Here is a 15,795-nt window from a genome sequence, read left to right as displayed (position 1 = left end):
TCTTCAATAAGAACCCTTCCTCAGAAATGAAGATGGACCGGTTTGCTCGAGATTTCAATGCCAAGCGAACTTTAATAATATATCACAGTCAGAGTGTTGATCCTGAAGAACCATAGCCTATCTACTCCTTTGAATGGTTGAAATAATTAATAATATCATTTGTTTTAATGTTTTTGTTTAAATATGTTCGACTCTGAGTTTAAGATGATTCATAATGAACTGTCGGAATGCATTTAAATTCGTGGAACTTAATTTGATGTTTAGAATTTGTACAATCAATGGATTCTTGTAAGTGTTTTGTGTAATATATGTCGATGAAATCGTGTTTCAAGTATATGTAAGTTGTGATACGAAAATATAGTCGAAACAAGAGTTTGAACTTTTTGTGTTTTTTTTTTTTAGAACACAAAAGATTCCATTAATTAATTTTCAGACTAGTATAATCCAAAAAAAATTAATTTAGTATATTACGTACAAAGTGTGGTTTTAAAATAAATTATCCAATTAGACGGAATATATTAAATTAATATTCTTCACGATTATAAAATACTAAAGTTTTAGATGTCTCATCCATAATTTCACATCGATCAAATTTGTAAAAGAGGACAAAAAATAATACTTTGATTATTATAATCCAAATAAAGGTATAATCATTATTATTAACTTATTGGAAAAACAACATTTTGGAAAATGAAATACAAACATAACTGGGTACGTAGTATACATAATAATTCGTTGATTGTTAACTGGGTTTGGAAACATTTGGCAACAGATGTGTTATTGTAGAATTGAGAAGCCTCGGTGATTCGTATCCCGATTTTGTTAATGCTGCTCGAAACCTGATGACTGCATGCGAGGTTATTCCTTTTAATTTTTAGGAATGGGTTTTGTGTGAAGTGTTACGCACTTGTAAGTATTGGTACTTTTTATGTCAGAAGGACTGTTTTTCCATTGAAATCGTGACAGCACACAATAAATTAATTATGTATTGTTGGGCATATTCACTTCATCATTATATTGAATTTTTGCATCATTCTAGACTCGGAAAATGGTTTGTGGTTGGGATATATATTTTGGTTTTGGTGGTGGAACTATGCTGCTATATGCTTTAGCTGCATTGAATGTCTCTATAATTGAGTGTCTCGAAAATTTGAGGATCAATGTGTACAAGATTGAACATTCTTCTCTGATCATGCTGTGATTTTTCATACCCGATTTCTAGATGTGACCATGAGAAGAGAATAAGTGCTGCAGCGTGCATAACAGAGATTATCGGTGAAACCAACCCCGAGCACATGATTTTTGTTGCAACACAGGATGCTGAGTTGAGGAAGAAGTTCCAAGAGGTGTGGACAACATGTTAGGTAGCATTAAATGTGGGTTGAATGAGAGAGCTTTGAATTGTCAGATTTGATATTTGACGTGGTTTTATACGCGTCTTCACATCGACGGAGAGCTATATAAATAAAGCTCACTCCTCTCATTCTGAAATCATTCATTCTTCGAGTTTTCTCTTATCTTATAACATTTGAGTGCTTAGTTTTATAATATTTGTGAGGTTCTCTTTGGAAACACAGTGAGTGGTACACCCTAAAATCTTATAGTTGAATTATTTTCATCTTACATGTGGTTTTTACACTAATAATTTTTAGGGTTTTTCACGTAAATCTCGGTGTCTAATTTATTCTTTATTTTCATTTTTATCATATCAAATTGTCGCAAGTGGGACCAACAAGAGGCTACTGCTTTTTTATGTGCAAATCAATTTTTCATGCTGTTCTACATTGTGGCATGAAAAAACCACATTTTGTTAGACATTCAGTTTTTTAAGGCTGCCATTTGCAGATAAAAGGAGTGCCACTCTTATATGCTCTCCGAAATGCTCTGTTGCTTGAGCGTCCGTCAGCAGTTCAGCATGAGTTTGCCAATACTACTGAAGAAGGGCGGTCAAGCATATGACTGAGTTGGAATACAAGATATTAAAGGTAAAGAAGAAAAGAGCATACAGAGAAGAAGCATGCGACACTTTGGATGTCAATGACAATAATGAAGATCATCAGGATCTCAGAAGAATTGATAAACCAAGTAGGATATTGATGAATGGTAAAGTTCAGTTCAAGCGAAAGAGAGCGAAGGTAAGTATCTATGTCCTGTCATCTTTTTTTTTTCTTTCGTAATATTTAAATATAAGATGGAGAAATCGTTTCTTTTCAATGTAATGGTAGCCCACAATCCAAATAATTTGCTGTTACACGGGAAACCACGTGGTTCCCCCTTATTTCATACTTTTGCAGAAATTTCGTTGCAGAATATGTGACATGATCTTGTATGAAAGCTATTGTTGCTTCTGTCCACTGTCATATAGCAAAATTATGCAACACATTCTTGTTGAATCGGGATTTTTAAATCTGTCCACTGTCATATAGCAAAATTATGCAACACATTCTTGTTGAATCGGGATTTTTAAATGATACCAAGTTATGCTTATATTGAGCGCAGGGTCCAAACCCACTGTCATGCAAGAAGAAAAAGACAAAGGTGAATGAAAATTATGTGGCTGGAAAAGGGTGTGGATTCTTGTGGTATTTCGAATAATTGTAATCTGCCCATGCTTATCATATGCCTTTATGGAAAGTTTGTTCTGGCATGATTATTGATACATTCATATATAATCAGTATTGTAAATGGCGGGAGAGCGGAGGCGGAGGCGGAGGCGGTGGCGGTGGAGGCGACGGTTGAATTTTTTTAAACAATAACATTTTCATTCCAAGCCTATTGGATTGTTTTGAAGCCCTACAATTTATTATGGAAGACTAATGACTAGTTTCTTAGTGGGCTAAGGCCCGAAAAACCCTAGAATCAAATGGTTTATTCTTGTCCTCTCTTTAAAGTTGATATCATATATCGTTTTTCTTTAAAACTCGAAACCCTAGCTCAAATGGCTTCTTCTTATCTTCTCTCTACATGCCTCGGCCGCTTCTTCTTGTCTTTTGTTTAAAGTTGATATCGTATCTCGTATATCACATGTTAATCACTCCAAGTAAACACATCCTAAATGGAATAAATCAAATAAATATATATATTTAAAATTGAGAGTAAAATAGGTTGATAAATATGCAAACAGAAGCAGAAAACGTAAGAGATCAGAGAAAAATCAATTTGTTAGTGAATCATCTGGTGGTATTTGACGTGGTTCGAGTTCTTAAGGCAGCAGAGCCTTGTTGGATGGTGGAGTTCCATTTTTTACTTGGATGTGGTGAGGTTGTTACTGATAACATCAGATTCTCACAGATAAAAGTCTCGGGGTTCTTTTGTAGCTTTGGTAACCATAGAAGGCGTGATTTGTTAATTTAACAGATTCATTTATGATATAAAAACAACTAATAGGAATCCCAGTGAAATGAAGACAGGTTGGTACTAATGTTTATCAAGTAGAAATGTTCTAGTTGAAACATGGGATGTTGTGTTATTGTCATGGAAAAGCTTATGGCATTCATGTTTTGCTCGTCTTATCAGTAAAATGTAAATGTTTGCGGATGGGAAATCAGTTGACATAAAATTAAAGTTATATATGCATTTTAAAAATGTTTTAACATATCAAAGGTAAAAATGGTACCATGTTTTTTTATCCACGGGGTGACGTTATACTATCTATCCCTCCTGGAAAAGTTGTTTCAGAAGGTAAATCCACCATAATGTGAGGGAAGATTCGACCAGGGAGATGGAATATTACCTACCTCAAAGATCCATTGCGTGTCCAAAGTCTTTGACTCTTAGTGGTCTATGTTATTTCGGAACAACTCTTTCTCGTTCTTAAAAAGAAACAGTTCGTTCGAGGAGGTTCAGTTGGCTATGCGAGAATGTAACTCTCGAGTAAAAAAATGATTTATCCAAAAGACACTCAAAACTGAACATGAGAGAATGGAAATAAACAGCTATCATTAGAATCTGGTCGATTTGTAATGCAATTCACAAAAGTGGACGAACAACTAGACAAAAAAAGTGTCGAGAAACAATAATTTTACACAAATCCTTGCAGAGAGCACTATCCAATTCTTGCCAAATTGAAAACCGAACATAAATATATATATATTCGACAAGCTAAACACATGAGATCAATTCCCTCCACAACAAAACACTGTCACACCGGAAAGACACAAGAATCACCAATTCATCTTTGAACCTGTTTCTGGAAACTTTTTTCAGAAACATAAATCCATTCAACACTCGCATCCGCTCGACCTTTGCTGACCGCTGCTTCCAACATCAATTGTGTCGGGCAAATATCTTCAGCAGCACAAACAATTTTTCAAAAAAATTAATACAATAAAAAAGAAAGCTAATGTATGTGTGTCAAACTAATGATCATTCTGTGCACCACGTGATTCAAGTACTTTTCTGTAACAGATGACCACATGCTAGAACATTGATACACATATCTCCTCAGCGAATGTCATAATTAAACGGATAATTTAACCAGAATTCACAAAAAATCTAATGTACTTACATTTCTTCTTCTTCTCCAGTCTTCAGAGCATTCTTTGCAATAACCTGGAAAGCTTCTTCAATATTGGTGCCTTCCTTGGCAGAAGTCTCAAAGTAGGGAATATTCCCTTTCGAGGCACACCAAGCCCGAGCTTTTTTCTCAGACACCTGCGGAGATTCAAATAAGACAGCACAAACCTTTTCAATCCAAAATAAACATTATAGCTTCAACAACAAAATAGTGATAAGCATCAGTACAGTACAAATATATTAGTTTATCAGCCACCGCCACACCTCCAATAAACCATGAGATCAACCACTCATCTCCAATCCTACCCATTAGCCAACAAATGAAAAATCCCAGCCATCCACATCAAAACAAAAGAATAAAAGGAAAAAGATAGATACACATATGTAAACATGAATGAGAAAAAACTCCCGTAAAACATTACAGTTAATTTAAGGATCAAGAAAACTTCTAAACTAGTGTCTAATCCTGTATAGACCCCTCTCAAAGAGTGCCCCTGCGTCATATATGTAAAAAAAGGCTAGGGGGCAGAAAGTGGAAAGAAAAAGACAAGCATCAAAGCACGGGAAGAGAGAGAGAGGAGAGAGGAGTACCACTCTACTATTTCCTCCATCCACATCGATCTTGTTACCGATCACAACAAATGGAAAATTTTCTGGGTCTGATGGACTTGCCTGCAGACAACTTTCCCAGTTTTGTTAGTATTTTCAATCTCTTACGTTAAGTGAACAAGAATAGAGATAGAATCACAATAAAAATATTTCTTTAGCAAATGTATCCTAGCTACTAATAAACAAATGAATTGCCTAATCGATTTTTTTAAAAAAAAACACACACGCTTAAAAGCCCTAGAAAAATACAAACAACGACATTGCTATAACAGTAAATACCCAAACCAGAAGAAAGACAATTCTAATATCAAATCTGAAAAATAAAATGTATTATGCTGCCGCCTGCAAATTCATATTTTACATCTGCAAGGGTTGAGCCCATGGAGGACTTGAGCTCTTTCAATTCATGGTAAATGGGGACTTGGAAAATTTAAATTATCTTATACAAATAAGGAGATATACTCGATAAATTATATCAAAACTCTAACTGAAGCGAGACAAATATAGAATTTATTCCTTGCAGAAATAAATAGGTAAATTGAAAAGCATAGCAAGATGATTGTCATGCTTAATTCAGTTTGATAGGAGAATATAATAACTAAAGACGGGTAATAAGCAATCTGAATTAGATAGATACCTGAATTAGGAATTCTTCTCTCCAGTTGTTAAGATTATCAAATGATTTCATCACATTGACATCATAGACAAGCACACAGCAATCAGCACCACGGTAGAAAGCAACCCCAAGACTTTGAAACCTCTCCTGGCCTGCTGTATCCCATATCTACTAGAACAAAAAACAATCTTAATCTTAAGGCATAAAAAGTCTACATATTGTCCAAAGTCATGAGACACAACTAAGAATAACAAGAGCATGACAAGACACAAAATATCACATGAATTTCATTTTTCTTCGCATTTCCAAAGGCTGAGTATCATTGTTGCACTGAGATAAGATTAAAGTTCCACATCAAAAAATTTAAAGTTTAAAAATAGGAATATGTCAGCATTCTACTTTCTCATAATACAATGGACCGGACATAACATTTGAAATCCTAAATCAAGTATAGAGGAAGAAGCGTGTCTTTGGATAAGACTCATCTGACCGAGGGAAAGTATGAGATAACTGTGTTTTTTCAAGTAAAGATGAGTTCTTCTGGTCAATGAACCTCCTATTTTCTCTCATACAACCGGTGACAAAACAAATATATCCCAGACCTACCTGCAAAGTGAAGAGTCTATCCTCAAATTGCACTTCCTTAGTCAGGAAATCAGCCCCAATTGTCGCCTTGTATTGGTTGCTGAACTTCTTGTTTACATATCTTTAAATAACAGATCAAGGAAACATTAAACAAATAATTGAACAAGAATTCTTTCTCACAGTAAAAAATATGTCCAGAAAAAATTCTAAGAAACGCCTGAGCAATTGTCTTAATAAATATGAACTATCGAGGATACTGATTCATCAATGAGGTCTTTCCCACCCTGCATATCACAGAAAGAAAATAATTACCATAATCGTCAATCAGAACACACGTATACAAATAGGGTGATAGAAATCTAACAACCTACACTCAAAGCAATCTAAATTGATCGCCGGAGGGAAGAAACTGAAAACCCAAAGCTTGTAAGAAAAAATAAATCCAATATCCACCACAATCAAATGAAAAACATCGAAAATGAACCCCTCAAAACGAAAAATCGAAAATTTCTCGCAGAATCAAACCGAAAAACAAATCAGACGCAATAGCAAAAATGCCTCACCCGCTGTCGCCGAGGATGATGACCTTGAGGAGCGCTCTTCTGCGAGACGGCATCTTTTGGACGTCCAGTTGGATAGAGAAGACCCGATCTGAGGTTCTGAATCGCAAAAGCGAACGGGCTTTTTCCTCCGATCTGTGATTGTCTTAGAGAGAGATTCGATTTAAGGATTTGATTGGATGATTGTTTTCGTGTCCCCCAAACTCCCTCTCTCTAGAAAACACCACAGTTGGCAACGGACTTTTCTAGCTGGCTCTTTCCGGCTTTTATTAATCACAACTATATATGTATATACATACACACTACAATACAACTCGAACCCGAACCGAAACCGAAACCGAAACCGTCTCTAAAAAACTGAAATCCGAACTATTTTTTGATTCATATATCTCACAAATTTGTGAATAGAAACCCAAATCATCTTCCAAATACTGAGATCGAAAGTAATTTTTCGGTTCTTAATTGGATTCAAGGGTATATTTGTAATTTAACAAGTAAAATGTAAGCTTTTTTAAAAAACAAATAAATAATAATAACCAGATTAAGGTCCTCTTTGAAAGACCAAGCAAGATGGTGCTTTGTTTGTTTTTTAGAAATAAAAACAGATAAACGTAATAAAATAGGATAAATAATAAATGAAAATATTCCAAAAAATATAAATTTATTTAGTATTAAAAGACAATTTTTGGCGGTATCATATGAATTCAAATTTATATTTTATTTAAATAAAATTTGTATTTGGATTTGGTTATTAATGTATTGACAAAATGAATTTATTAAAGTAAATTTGTTCATTATAAAAATTTAAACCAAGAACATATGATTCTCTTAAGCTAAGACCATGAATGCGGCTCAGAAAGATAGATATTTTTCTAAGAAGTAGGTGAATTTTTATCTGTGAGACGGGTTAATCCTACCGATATTCACAATAAAAAATAATACTCTTAGCATAAAAAGTAATATTTTTTCATTGATAACTCAAATAAGATATCCGTCTTACAAAATACGACCCGTGAGACCGCCTCACACAAATTTTTGCTTTTTCTAAGAGGGATTTACTTCTATATGGAATAAACTCTTTTGAGTAGGTCTCTTGTGAGATGGTCTCACGAATCTTTAAATGTGATATGGGTCAACCCTACCGATATTCACAATAAAAAGTAATACTCTTAGCATAAAAAGTAATATTTTTCATGGGTGCATAAAAAGTAATATTTTTTCATGGATGACCCAAATAAGAGACTCGTCTCACAAAATACGTCCCATGAAACCGTCTCACACAAGTTTTTGCAAACTCTTTTTGGTTGAATTTAATTTTATAACACATATTTATTGAGTTATTTGTATTCATCTCCCCTATATTATATACATTAGATATTTAACTCCTTCATCAACTTTATAAATTGTAACATGTTAATGAAGATGAGTGTCATATATATAAAATGTTGAGGAGATGAGTACAAATTACACTATATTTATTAAATGTAGAAATTTTGATACTACAATCATCTCAAACTCATATTTTTTAGTTTGGGGGTTATTATGATTATATTTCAAACTATATATCTCGTCATAAACTTATATCTTAGTATCAGTTAGAATATAAGTTGTAAGGGCTCGTCCTTTTAATTAATATTTAACTACCAAACAACAAAGATTAATTAGTGTAAACAGCGAAAACGAGTTTAAAATGTTCATTTGAGCTTGCAGAAATTTTGGCATGATCTCCCCGTAATTAGGACATTACAAAAATTTCTGAAAACACAACAACAATATACGCTCGAAAATAACATCAAGATCAAAATCAAACAAACCAATATCCTACAGCCACGCTGGCCAGGACTAGACACAATATAACACAAACAATCCAAAACAACATAAAAACTACAAAATACAGCTACACAGGACATCTCTGTAGCAAAAGTATCAAACTAGTATATATATCTCAACAAATCGTCAAATAGGTTTGAGCGTACCCGAGAGCTGTCATGTCAACACTAGCTCCAAGAAAAGAAAAAAGCTGGATGATCTTATACACTCTGTTTAGGAAATTTTAAAAAAGGGCTAAAATATTTAAAAGAGGTTATCCTATGAATTTGGATTCTATGGTTGAATCTATAAATAGACGTATTGTAAGCAGAGGGACTCCCCCGTGCTTTTAGGTGCTATGCCCCTGTGCTCGCGCGCAATGTATCAATAAGCATGATATCAAGTTCCATTTCGTCTAACGTATTATCAGGTATCGCTTCGAGTTACATGCTTATAGGAAAAACAAGCTACTCGGGACATTAAAAAAACATGCATAGAGGATGATTATAGTGTGTTTGAAGTTTGGTTGTAGGCACACTTGTGCTGCAAGAATGTGTTTTTCTTTCCATATAAAACACAACCTTGTGCGTAATAGTGAATATCATTTCGATAATATACATACCATCTGGTTTTCGTTGGTCCGTGTGAAGGGTAAAATAAAAGTCATTTTGCTCTGGTTTGTAGGAGTCGTTCAAGTAGAGAAAAGGAGCATAGCTGCATAGCGCAATAGAAGATCGATGCTTAGGTCGATTCTTCGACGATCAGATTTCTGAGGGAGTTTGATCGATTAAAAGTAGGACTTCTTTTATTTTGGTTCAGCAATCTCCAGGGTAGATGGAGTACAGTCCTATAAAATCCATGTCAAATAAACTATTTTACTGTGTATATCAACAATTTGGGTTTCGTGTATTTTGGTGAATGCTCAATAGTATATATAATTACATGCAACGTATTTTACTTAAATCGGCAACCATGCTGTAAATTCATGCAGGCTAGTTTCTATACATCTTCAAATGACATACTTATAGTAAGTTTACCACATCGATCTAAAAAAAATCAAATTTTTGTTTGCACAGTTTAACCCCTATTCTCAATGTTTATTCCCTCAATTATCAACACCTAACATACAAAACCCCAGCATATTTCTCCACTGAGACACCGTGTAATTTTCCTTCAATTTCTTGAATGCACTAACTGTAAAGTATCCCAGCCGACCTGGTGGATCATCCTGCCCCTCTCTCCACCTCCAACAACTTGGCCAGTTTGTTTAATCCACCGTGCAAATTACAAAACTTCATCAAATGTTTGATATCGTACAGCACTGGAAAATATGTAGCTATCAAATCGAAGAATCCTGCATGTGTATTAGGCAACTTCCCGCAATTCAAGAGCTTGAGTAAGTACCCGAAATCGTATCCACTGTGGAATGTAACCCAGTACACGCTTTGCCATTCTAAACAAACCCTGATGACATCAAGAGCTCCCCGAATCGCCTGGTACTGATACCCTTCTGGTGATCTCATGCAAAATGAACGACACTCGCAAGAAAATTTATCATGCTCCAGGTCGAATTCTTGAAAATTGAACGGCCAGGCGCAGAACTTCAGTGTCGTGGTGGGGTATATTCCCTTGGTCTTCGGAAAAAGTGAGACCCAATTGGATCAGCTTCAAAAGATCAACATTGAGTTTAAATTTTTGGTATTGGTAACCACGGGAGTCACTGATATCTGCCATGGGTTGGAGAACAATGCCTGGTAACTCTGTATCCCACGATTTCGTTTCTTATCAAAAAATGACTATAGAATATGATCCTTGCTCAGGGGCATGATTCAAAATTCGTTTAAATCCATTGAAGCACAAGGAGTTCGAGTGACATCCACAAGTAAACCAACAAATGGGCATAAAAACGTTGACATTTCATTCAAAAACCAAAGCCATACATTTTTGCCAAATTAAACAGTGAGTCCGGACCAGTTTCCGTACAAATGGACAACAGCGCAAAAATCCAAATACAACCGTACAATGAATGGAGAAAGGACAGAAGAGGTACAATCACAATAAATAAAAAAATATGATTAAAAAAAGCAATCTCAAGCCTTTCATCAAAAAGAAAAGTGTCAAAGATAGGGAAGGAAAAAGCACCAATTAAATTCCATAATATTCCGGTCAGCCAATTAGTTTCCGGAGTGGGACACAGGGGTGGTCACAAATTGGCCATCCTTGTATACGTGAATGTATTGTTGTGGTAAAGCATGCTCTCCCTGCAATAAAAGGCATCAACCTAATCCAATCGCTTGTCTGAAATTCTTAGTTTTTTTACTGTTCCAAAATTTTATAAAAAACGCGAAAGAATTTGAAGCTACTATCGGAAATTGCCGATGAAAATAAATTTTGCCAAATAAACTGCACGTGTTAAAAGGGTAGTGAGGGTTGGGGCCATAAGCATCCACATGTAGGAAAGGATACATACCCAATCACCATCTGATCCAGATGCGGGTACCAGAACGTTGATTTCACTCGACTTTGCAGTAGTTATAGAAGCCTCCAAAGAATCTTTACTCAAATATAATTGGCATCCTGATGTATTATCGACTGAAATTGTTGGAGCCGAGCCCTGAAAAGGGAAATTTACAAGGAACAGAAGGAATCTTAAAACACAATGCTGCTCTGATTAATTTTCTTAACAGTTAAAGTACGGGCATGCTAGAATTTTAATGAAGATAGCACCAGTCAGATTATTTTTAAAGGTAAAAACTTACGTTACAACAAAAGATTTCATAAAATCTGACTTTCTAATTTAAACGGGAGGCAGCTGCTACGAACGGTAGCCACGAGTCACCCACTAGGTTGAGGCATATTTTAGGGGAACAGAAGGAAAAGAAAACCCTTACACCCCTGACCCAAAATCAGAAAAGGATCATTACCTGACATTCCACCTCCACACCGTTGCAATTAACAATCTCACAAGCTGCAACAACATCCTAGTTCCCCAAGTATCAAAAAGGACATGAGTAAGTTAACCTACAGCTTGATGGCTTCTAATATACAGACGGCCAGTTAGAACAAGTTCTTAAACTGACCTTGAATACCACCCCCATCTTAGTGCACTTGTCCACTGTAATGTTGTTCACTTTACCTGTACATAGTTATACTCATATAAAGTTTTTCACAACTCCAGACGAGAGAAGCCAACACAAAATGATGGCTTATAGTTGGATTCTGATTTAGTTTACTACCAAAGAGGACATACCTTGTATCTGAAGAACGGAATTCTTGCACCCAAAGACATACACAGACTGCTTTGCGTCACAATCATCAATTACTAAATTGTTTCGTCCAATTTGATTCTCAACCACCCATCTGTACGCCATATTTACCTTGATTGACAAATGAATCAAACCTATCATTATGCTTATGAGAACAAACATTTTTTACTTACTTGCGACCCATTTGAAGCTCTAGTTTCGGAGGTCCTGACTTTGAAAATGAAGGTGAGCCAGCAGCACGGCCTTCTTTTTCAGCAACACTAACGACACCAGTTTTATCTGCACGATTCTTGGTTTTCATATCAGCAGTGACCTTCCTCAAACCTTTAAGAAAATATCAAAAAGCCAGAGATGAGAAGAACATAATAAATCCATGGAAAGTAAAAACACAAGGAAGTTATAAGAGAGTGAATTACCAGAAGTAACTGACTTTCCAGAATTAATTTCCTGGAAAACTGCAGACATGCCTTCTTTGGGAGCTGACGGTGAAGGTCGGGTCGTCTCCGAACTGAATAGTGAAGTAGGGGGAGGAAGGGGAGGAGGAGGTGCACCAGGAGCCGGAGCTTTTGTTGGGGCAGATCCGGCAGTCTTTCCTGTCGCACTCCAAACAGGGCCCAATGGGCAGTGAGACTTGACATAATCCCTTAACCCAGGTACGTAAAGCTCCTTTAAAGCCTTTGCCCACTCGACGTGATTGGCATCTTTGTTTCTGTACTCCAAAAGTATCTGTGAATTCATTGGGTACACATCAAAAGGTTAAAACTTGAAGAATCAATAACACATATATGACGGCAACAACTAGAATTTTTTTAGGCAATAATTCAGATAATCGGATGATGATGAAATTTTAAGGTCTCGACAACACAAGTATTCAGGACCCAATGCAAGCCATTTATACTCATATCGACTGGCTTTCTTCAGTAACTTAAGTATCAACATATGAATATAACTCTTCAAGTTCTGGTCATACTAAAGATATATAACGTACCACGAAATATCAACATGCTTTAAAAAATTTGAAAAAGCATAATGGCAATTAGATGGTTGATATTTGCACTCCAATATTTCACTCCCATTTTTGCAGTCCGAGATTGATACCGAGTTCCACTCCCTTATCCGTTTATGCAAGAAAATTGACTACTTGTGGAGTACAGAATCACCTTTTGAAGTGCAAAAATCAGCCCCTATTCAATAACTACATTGTTCTAGCTCACATACAATTTTCTCAATCCTTCAATAATGTGGCAAAAGTACATTCAATCATCACCACATAATCATTCAGCTCCAATAGGGATGAAGACTTCAAGGAGGAGGGGCACCAAAGTTTGCAACATTTCTTGCCATTTTTCTGCTTTCTTTTGTTTCTTTCACTGGTGGTGTGTGAATCCTTTTGGAGTTATACCGCAAATAGTCAAAAGTATTACCTTGTTACAGTAAAACTCGGCTGTTTGCCAACTCTCTTCAACATGTGCAATAGGCATGCTCATTCCTATGATGAAAAAAGTACATTAACTAGAATCGAAAAAAAAGGATGATTTGAGATAAACAAACGATCAATGGTAAATCTATTTCTAAATTCCTCTTACCGCAGTCTTTTCCAGTGTATGCAATCCATGCCAGAGCTGCCAGGCTGTCAGCACCAGTTTTTAAGTGTTGGAAAAATTCAGATCTCCTTCCCTCTGTCAACGCGTAAGCTTTTCCCATCACCTCATTCAACGGCTTTATGAATTCCACCAATCCTGCTGTGTCAGGTTTCTGGAAGTTCCATGATCAGGCTTTAGACTCACAGTAAAAAATAGAAAGAGGGTACAGAATTAAGAATAGTCAAAAGAAGATATTAAATATCCATTCACAAGTGCAAGATACAGCATCTCGCAGCTAAATATCAAAAAGTCTCTACCACGTATGTCCTATATGTTACTGCCATGAATCTACAATTTCAGTATTTCACTGAGCTAGTGAGAAAACAAGTCAAGGGACCAACAATCCTACGATTAAGTCAGAACTATTTACCACATAAACATTAGGCGATGTTAATGCAGGTTACAGAAAACCATAACAAACGTGCTGCTGCAACTATTTACCACATAAACATAAGGCAATTTTAATGCAGGTTACAGAAAACCAAAACAAAACTGCTGCTGCAACAACTAACATGGAATTGAATCATATAGATTCAAGTTTCATCAAAAGGAGAAATAAACGCATGTATTGCTTATACATACTAGTCTGGTAGTATCACATAACAAAAGACCCCAGCAGAACAATCATTATGGAACAAAATTGGCCAATGAACGCCTTACATTTTATCCATCATCACTTAAATCTTTCACCATTATCCAAACAAAAAAAATACGCCATTCTGTCCGTAGTCGTATCACTTTACAACACAACGAAGAATCAGTAGTGCCGATGATAACGCAGATCGTTTCACTTTGTTCAACATTTCATCGCATCACATACTCCGATAAGAAACAAACTAAATCCAAGATAAATCAAAATCCAGACGATTAAAATTCACTAACCTGCGTAAACTTGACTTTAACCAGAAGTTCCTTCTGCGCAGAAAATGCCTCCGCGATAACCTTCGAAACATCCAAAACCTGTCCCCCAATCTTCTCCGCAGCGCTCATAACCCTACCCACATATTGCGACTCCAGATCGCGATACGCCACGATCGACGCATCCGTCTCCGCATACCCAACCTCCTCCGTCACACCGCCCGATCTAAATCCGGTGGCGGACAGCGCCTCCAACCGCGAAACCGCGGATTCCAACCTTTTTATCAGATTTTCATCCATATTTGCCCGAATCGCAGTCTCTAAACAAATTTTATAGTCACAAGTCGAGAGATAATCGATCTGGAATCAGTGGTCGCGACGAACTGTTCGCACATTTTTGGAGAAATTTCCTTTTCGCAGAAAGGCGGAAGATACTACTGGGATTTGATGCGTGCCGAACACTGTTATTCCTTTGTTAAAAAGAAAAACCTGTAAGGTTACACGTGTCGGATGAATAGACCAATCTGTGAGTGGGACACGTGTCATGTGTTTTATAATTTTATTTCCCATTTAGATTAGTTATTATGTGCTTTTGTTTAAAACTACCTCAGTTACAAGCATAAAAACTGCCCTTTGTTTTTCAACCGCTCGAATAAAGGACTATATTTTTTCCATTCATTTCAAATATCATAAAAATTTCTGTGAAACGATTTCACAGATTAATTTTATGAGATGAATGTTCTATTTGAATTACTAATAGAAAAAATATTACTTTTTATTGTAAATATGATCAAAATTGACTCGTCTCACGAATAAAAATATGTGGACTATATCACAAAATTTATACTTTTTAAATATATGATTCCGCATATTTGTATTTTTTTATCTATTTGTTACAAATCTACCTAGTACGGTTAGAACGGGATGAGCAAACCTGCAACCCATCATTATGCGAGGCTGATCGGTTCACCATCTTAGGCTTTGCCGAGTCGAGAAATTATCAACTCGTCTCACATATTTTATGTTGCAGGCAGATTAGTCTGACGGTCTGGTTGGTTTTGACATTTGTCAATATCAAACTAGACGGTAAAAAAATTGTCGGCTCAATCCACATATTTTATGTGATGGGTGCACTTAACTTGTTTTGAGAGTTCTAAATTTTTTATGCTCCCATCAATTTTTTAAATCCGATTAAAACATTAATTTAATAATGATAAAATTGAAATTATTTTTCTAATTTATGTTTAAACNGTATAAGAATACAGAGAACACTAAAATTCGAAATATTAATTAATAATCATTATAAAAAAAATTAGTTTTTTTTATCATTAACT

General features: G+C 35.7%; 2 protein-coding genes and 2 pseudogenes across 2 annotated transcripts; 1 reads left to right on the top strand and 3 right to left on the bottom strand.

Annotated features, from left to right (window-relative positions):
• Positions 1 to 690: 690 nt before the first annotated feature.
• Positions 691 to 2,749, top strand: LOC140972548 (rRNA-processing protein utp23-like; annotated as a pseudogene).
• Positions 2,750 to 3,916: 1,167 nt separating this feature from the next.
• Positions 3,917 to 7,134, bottom strand: LOC140973646 (ras-related protein Rab7-like). Its single transcript, XM_073436620.1, has 7 exons — positions 6,889 to 7,134; positions 6,583 to 6,609; positions 6,347 to 6,446; positions 5,762 to 5,908; positions 5,107 to 5,187; positions 4,508 to 4,653; positions 3,917 to 4,287 (listed from the first exon to the last, which is right to left on the bottom strand). Exons 1-7 carry the CDS (start codon positions 6,939 to 6,941, stop codon positions 4,221 to 4,223), a joined length of 621 nt encoding a protein of 206 aa, XP_073292721.1. The 5' UTR covers positions 6,942 to 7,134; the 3' UTR covers positions 3,917 to 4,220.
• A 2,513-nt stretch (positions 7,135 to 9,647) lies between these two features.
• On the bottom strand, positions 9,648 to 10,636 carry LOC140972547 (probable CCR4-associated factor 1 homolog 6; annotated as a pseudogene).
• On the bottom strand, positions 10,590 to 14,916 carry LOC140973645 (cyclase-associated protein 1-like). The gene is made up of 10 exons (XM_073436619.1): positions 14,486 to 14,916; positions 13,547 to 13,715; positions 13,385 to 13,449; positions 12,377 to 12,686; positions 12,134 to 12,284; positions 11,945 to 12,054; positions 11,775 to 11,830; positions 11,619 to 11,675; positions 11,165 to 11,308; positions 10,590 to 10,955 (listed from the first exon to the last, which is right to left on the bottom strand). Exons 1-10 carry the CDS (start codon positions 14,759 to 14,761, stop codon positions 10,869 to 10,871), a joined length of 1,425 nt encoding a protein of 474 aa, XP_073292720.1. The 5' UTR covers positions 14,762 to 14,916; the 3' UTR covers positions 10,590 to 10,868.
• Positions 14,917 to 15,795: the final 879 nt, after the last annotated feature.

This window comes from Primulina huaijiensis, chromosome 3, assembly GCF_012295235.1.
Source record: "Primulina huaijiensis isolate GDHJ02 chromosome 3, ASM1229523v2, whole genome shotgun sequence".
Lineage (NCBI taxonomy): Eukaryota > Viridiplantae > Streptophyta > Magnoliopsida > Lamiales > Gesneriaceae > Primulina > Primulina huaijiensis.
This window is presented reverse-complemented; position numbering and strand designations above follow the sequence as displayed.

Excerpts from the sequence above, each read along its gene's own strand:
- LOC140973646 (XM_073436620.1), bottom strand. The coding sequence starts at position 6,941 with ATGCCGTCTCGCAGAAGAGCGCTCCTCAAGGTCATCATCCTCGGCGAC. Across the intron at positions 6,610-6,888 it reads ATCATCCTCGGCGACAGCGG|GGTGGGAAAGACCTCATTGA; the intron begins GTGAGGCATTTT and ends TGTGATATGCAG. Across the intron at positions 6,447-6,582 it reads AAGACCTCATTGATGAATCA|ATATGTAAACAAGAAGTTCA; the intron begins GTATCCTCGATA and ends TGTTATTTAAAG.
- LOC140973645 (XM_073436619.1), bottom strand. The coding sequence starts at position 14,761 with ATGGATGAAAATCTGATAAAAAGGTTGGAATCCGCGGTTTCGCGGTTG. Across the intron at positions 12,687-13,384 it reads CCGAGTTTTACTGTAACAAG|ATACTTTTGGAGTACAGAAA; the intron begins GTAATACTTTTG and ends ATGAATTCACAG. Across the intron at positions 11,676-11,774 it reads AGATGGGGGTGGTATTCAAG|GATGTTGTTGCAGCTTGTGA; the intron begins GTCAGTTTAAGA and ends TTGGGGAACTAG.